The following is a 6,169-nucleotide window of genomic DNA, read 5'->3' on the forward strand; positions in this document are numbered from 1 at the left end:
AGGAATGCCAGGAAATTATCATCGAGATGTACGAATTGGACGCTTCTACTAATTTCTGAATCGACGTGGAATCCACAGGTGAGAAGCTTCTCGTAAAATTACCATGGAAATACGATAATTAAACGCAAGAAGTAGTATCTCGAACGAATGACAAGTCGAGCTGGACCAGGCGACGAATTAAGAAGAATGCACGTCGCTATCCGGATAAATCACAGGCTTTTCATCAAACTGCCATTGAAACGAACCAATGAAACACCTGAACCTGTTTCTCGAATAAATTAACCAACACCTTGTTATGTAGTTCTAAGAAGCGAGGCAGTAAATAGCAGAAATCGTCAACCTCTCTAAACGAAGAGATCAAACACCTACCTCGATTTCTCGAACGATGAATTACCGCGAGGAAGGTGACGAGATCGAGAAAATGGATCGACCCAAATAAGCTGGACTCCAGGGTGTACCATCGAACGATTAACACCGTTAAACGGCGAAAGCTGATCACCGGCCAATGCTAATGAATCCGCTGCGTTCGCTAACTCGAGAACGATCCGAGAAAAATTCGAGAAAATTTGCAAAAGAGTTCGAAAACTGTTTGAATGTTCCTGCTTTTACTTTCGACGTCTGGTCTCGCGACATTCCTCGAATATTCTCGAAATAGAGGGATCGAACACCGGTTCTATGGCCGCAAACGAGTCACGAGACGAGTGGTCCGCTTTCGAACCTGATGGATGCCTGCAGCCGGAGCATTGTTTCACTCGACTCGGCTGCTTTGCACGATCGGACGATAGTTTGGGACGATTGGATAGACAGACGTCGAGGGGAAGATGGTCATTAGGAACGGGAAGGTGTAAACTGTGTTTCGATTAGGGGATTCGTAGGGAGACCGTGTTTACTCGCGGAGGAATCGATGTCGGAACGCTGGAACGCTGCACGCATATGTAATGCGAAGTAGAAAGTGGAATTCGCGGATCGGGAGGAGATGATAAGCGACCGCGTCGTTGGTTTCGTTCGGAACAGTCAGACGAGTAAATAAGAAAGGGTGCAGAGTTTACGGATTGGAAAAATAAAAAGGTTTCCTATGTTGGCAAACGTTGGAAAATTGGGAATTCTTATCGAGCTTCCTGGAAAGTAATATCGGTATTTCTAGTATAAAATAGTTCCTCGCTTTGAAAGAGGAAAATTTTATCGAATAACGTATCTGCCATTTTAAACTACGATTTCTTGCCATTTTATGGGCCCCGGTATAACCTCAATTAGCACGCGGTTACGTCTAATAGGTTAGGGACACACCCTCGCGTTGGAAAACAAGGCAGCACCATCTGGTGTTAGAATTTGACGTTACATTTAGTTCCCTAAAAAGTAATATCGGCATTTCTGGTATAAAATAGCTCCTCGGTTTGAAACATGGAAATTTTATCGAATAACGTATCTGCCATTTTAAACTACGATTTCTTGCCATTTTATGGACCCCGGTATAACCTCAATTAGCACGCGGTTACGCCTAATAGGTTAAGGACACACCCTCGCGTTGGAAAACAAGGCAGCACCATCTGGTGTTAGAATCCGACGTTACCGATTGGCCAGGTCAATAGCGTTTGCGAGTTAAGATATTGGAGATTGGAGTTCCGAGGAACTGGGAGCTTAAGAAAATCGTCGAAGTCTGAAATTGAGAATCGAAACTCGGGGCTTCTAAAAGATTGGGAACAGGAGTATCGAAGTATGAAAGTTTCCTGATATCGAACTATCGGAACAGTAGAGAATCTGGTACCCTGAAGTTTCGCAAGCTTAAAATGTCCGAATACTAAAAGAATTAGGAAAATTAGAAAAATAAGATAGGTTTTAAAAATTGGCTCATGAAGACTCTTCATACATGATCCCGTACACGATCGCTACCTACTAATGATCGCAGTTGTATTTTCAAACGTTCGCTCGTGTAACATCTGCAACCATGGCACTCCTCTTTAACAGGTCTCGTGACGCTGGTCTTGTGCAACGTTTACGGCAGTCTTGAACATGAAATTCCAAGGAGGAGCTTCCTGTCACGAAGAGCCATCGATGGTACCAGAGGGAGGTATCGCGTTCGTTCCGTTTCGCGTGATATTCGCGCGGACGCATGCGTACGATTAACGAGCAACCATGTTTCAGGAAGTACTTCGATCCGGAAGAAGAGGGAGCGTTCGACAGTTATGGATCTGCCGGTGGCCAGTACGATCCTTACCAGCAGAAAACAGGTAAATTTCGAGTACCTTGTTCCGCGTTTTTCTTTGACCAATCAAAATTTAATCTCGCATATTCAAATCCAAATCCAAGTCCAAATTTAATTTCATATATCTCACGATTCATAGATCTATGTTTGAAAAAGAGCAATTTGCTTTAAATTTTCCTTTTCAAGGAATTTTTTTCAAAGATCGACGATTTAATCGCTCACTTCGCGTTTCTTGAAAGTTTTAAGTTCAATTGATCGTGAAATTATTTCAACGACCGTCAAAATTTCGTCAAAATCGGAATTTAATCTCGCCTAATTGATGATTCGTTTCGTTTAGAGAAGATTGTTTTACTATAAATTGTTCCTTCAATTTTCCTGACCGAAGATTGGCAATTCGAGACGAACTATCAGTTCCTGATATAACCTAACCTAACCTAACAAAGCGTGGATGGATAGAATCGGTGTCGATGCATAATTAATCGAAAGAAAGGAGATGAATAATATCGCCGCCTAAGCATCTGCGCATTAGCATATTGCGAATTCTTTTTGTCGATTCTTCGCTTCCATAGTGTCGTATGGCGACAATATCCGTGTGGAACAATCGCATGAATGGATAAAAACGGTGTCAAGAGTTATTAATTGCCGGAGGCAGAGGAGCAAAATCGATGACGATCGTCGGTGATTAAAATTCAAAGGTGAAATGGGAAATTAAGAAACATCAAATGGAATTCTCCGATGGAATTATCGCTTTTAATGGAGAAGGAATTTTATTTTTTCGCGTTAGAAATCACGAGGCACGAAACTCGAGGATTCCTTGACCCATTCCCATTTTCTAATTGACTATTCTCATAAAATCGCAATACAGATAGGAATCCTCGTTTCCTGCTAACGATCTTCCTATTCATAACACCATCGACTTCGTTCGTCGCCATTGTTCAACCATTTGACAATTATCGCGACGGGTTGTCAGTATCTGGTAGCGACAGTCGCGATTTACAGCCTAATAAAAGAATTTAATCGATAGCGAGAATTACCCGTCGAAAATCGTTACGATACTTATCTTCTTTATCGGTCAAGTATTTCTTTCCCACATAATCTTCGCAATTTTTATTTTCTTTCTTTCATACTAATAAAAGAAACGATAACCAAGATAAGTCTCGGTACTCTTGGATCCTATTTCATACCATTCGCACTGAAATTTTTAATATTTAACTCAAATATTTAAAGGCCCCTTTCTCCAAACTCCATTTTGCATCGAATAATTCATTTATCAGTCTTTACATTTCCACACTTCACTAAGACGTCTCTAAGACGTTAATAACGTCACTCAGATTCTAGGTTCCTAAGTCTGTCATATCTCTTCTTCACACTTTCGTGATCCCATGATTTCAAATAAAACGATCATGCGTTTCGAGCAACGCGAAAATGTCCATCCCAAGACACTGTCAGTCTCGTTCCCATCGAAAGGAGTTCCCAGCATGGACCGTGCATAGGATTATTACGACAGGCTTAACATCAGCCTCGTAGATAGGAAGAAAATTAACAGGTGAATCGAAATTGCCGCGAAAAATTTCATACCGGGCATAATTGTCAGTTATGATACATTCTATGGAAAAAAATCCTGATTACGAGTCTCTGCTTCTCTCTCTCTCTCTCTCTTTCTCTCTCTTTACTCGTTAATAAGCGAGTGATAGACGTTCATTGGATAGAAAAAAACAGGATCCTCGGAACGAGGACATTATCAAGTGGCGTGAAAGGCGATAGGTATGACGTTAGAAAAATCGCGGCATAGGTCACGTGAAACCTATGGCGAATTACGAGAAGCCGAGGACTCACGTGTGGCGCCCACAGCGGGACGAACACGTCCGTTTAAATGTCACACGCGCGAGATTATCCTGACGAGGTCCTTTTCGCGACCTTGGCTTCTCTAGGCTTGGCACGTGTTGCTATTGCTCGCTTACGAGTAACCCAAGTTGCTTCGTGCTTTTAGAATCTTGTTTCGGGCCTTTTCCTTTTTCCTTTTTGCCTTTCGAAGAGTATAAATGGCTAAGAAATGCATGAGGATAGAAATGCTTCGTGTTGGATTAAGAAACGAGAGAGGCTAAATTTGGAGGATGACTAGGAGACTCTTAACGTCCACAGAATGCATAAGTATTTTTTTCCTTTTTTATTTGTTTATGTGTTGGCTTTTTCTATTCACTGTTTTCTTCTTTTTGGGTTTTCAAGAAGTATGAATGACTTAAAAAATGATAACAACAAAAATATTTTATGGTGCATTAAGAAACGAGTGAGGCTAAATTTGGTCGATGACTATGAGACTCTTAATATCCACGTAATGCATGAGAATGGATTTTTTCAACTTTATATGTTGGTTTGTTCTATGGGCTGCCTTTTTTGCCTTTCAGGAATTATAAATGACTAAAAAATGATAAGGACAGAAATATTTTGTGTTGAATTAAAAAAGGAGTGAGGCTAAATTTGGTCGATGACTATGAGACTCTTAATATCCACGTAATGCATGAGAATGGATTTTTTTAAATTTATATGTTGGTTTGTTCTATGGGCTGTCTTTTAAGCCCTTCAGGAAGTATAAATGACTAAAAAATGATAAGGAAAAAAATATTTTGTGTTGAATTAAAAAACGAGTGAGGCTAAATTTGGTCGATGACTATGAGACTCTTAACGTTCGTGGTATGGATGAGAATGGAAATGATAATTGATCTTTTTTTTTGTTTATATAATAGCTTATACTATTCGCTATTTATTTTTTCTTTTTCTGACTTTCAAGAAGTATAAATGATTTAAAAGATGATAAGGAAAGAAATATTTTATGGGGAATTAAAAAATGAAAAGAAGCTAAATTTGATGAATGACTGAAACTCTTAATGGATTTTTTAAAATTTATATATTGATTTGTTCTATTAGCTGTCTTTTTTGGCTTTCGAGAAACATAAATGACGAAACAATGGTAAGGACAGAAATATTTTATGGTAGATTAAGAAACGGAAAAATGAGGCTAAATTTGGTGAATGACTATGCTACTCTTAACGTCCACGGAATACACGAGAATAAATCTCTTTCCTTATTTATTTGTCGATTTGTTTTATTCGCTGTTTAACTTCGAATGGAGATAATTCGTTAATTGATCCATTCACTGGCCGAAGCAATTAACTCCACTTTCCGAATTCTTTTCTTAATTTTATTGCCAACTATTCGACCGATGCTCAACTTCAGATATTTAGGATCAAATTAAGTTCAATCTCCAATTTGCCCAATTAAATTAAATTACTTATTAATTTGTCAAATCAATCGTGTCCAGGATTAAAAATTCTGCTGACCTAATCGATTTGGTAAACGAACGATTTAATTGTACAAATCGATCGTAGAATTTTTACAAATTCCCAATCGAAGATGACTTTGAATGTTACTCCGTTCATTCATGTCAATGGATTATGAAAAATCTCAGTGACACTTCGCGTGCATGCAGCTGAGAGGAATTACAATTTCAAGAGAGCATTCTGACTGCTTGAATAAACAATTAACCGACCATTCACAGTCAACGTAACATTTACCATAATTCAGGATGCACACCTTTCATTCTCAGCGTATACACCAATACAGTCATCTAGTCGCTCAAAGTTCAGCGAAATGCTCACCATCATTCGATGATATTTATTTAATGTCATAACGCTCGGACGATCTGTGGATACTTAACATTCACTAGAATTTATCCCGTGTAATAACTCAGCCTCGATATATTTTTAAACGTTCGACAGGACCTCGTCTGTGATAAAAATTCACGCAGAGTTAACGATATCACTTTTCAATTCATTTATTTATCCTTATTCGCGTTCACCCATTTTATGCTTTTCGTACTATTGGTAAAGTACTGTCGTATGCACTCTTCTGTGTTTAGATTTGTCAGATATCAGGAAGAACGTGCCAGGAGAACCACGTATCGATTAC

The 6,169-nt window shown here is 39.1% G+C and overlaps 1 protein-coding gene across 1 annotated transcript in view; it reads left to right on the forward strand.

Moving 5' to 3' along the window:
- Positions 1–6,169, forward strand: part of LOC108545683 (uncharacterized) — a 23,945-nt gene that overhangs the window by 9,199 nt on the left and 8,577 nt on the right. Inside the window, exons 3-5 of the mRNA XM_017897463.1 lie at positions 1,966–2,068; positions 2,143–2,228; positions 6,120–6,164. Of these exons, the coding sequence (XP_017752952.1) occupies positions 1,966–2,068; positions 2,143–2,228; positions 6,120–6,164 (234 nt within the window). The remainder of the gene's footprint in view (positions 1–1,965; positions 2,069–2,142; positions 2,229–6,119; positions 6,165–6,169) is intronic.

Source organism: Eufriesea mexicana, unplaced genomic scaffold (assembly GCF_001483705.2).
Source record: "Eufriesea mexicana isolate 0111107269 unplaced genomic scaffold, ASM148370v2 scaffold4744748261, whole genome shotgun sequence".
In the NCBI taxonomy this organism is placed as follows: Eukaryota; Metazoa; Arthropoda; class Insecta; order Hymenoptera; family Apidae; genus Eufriesea; species Eufriesea mexicana.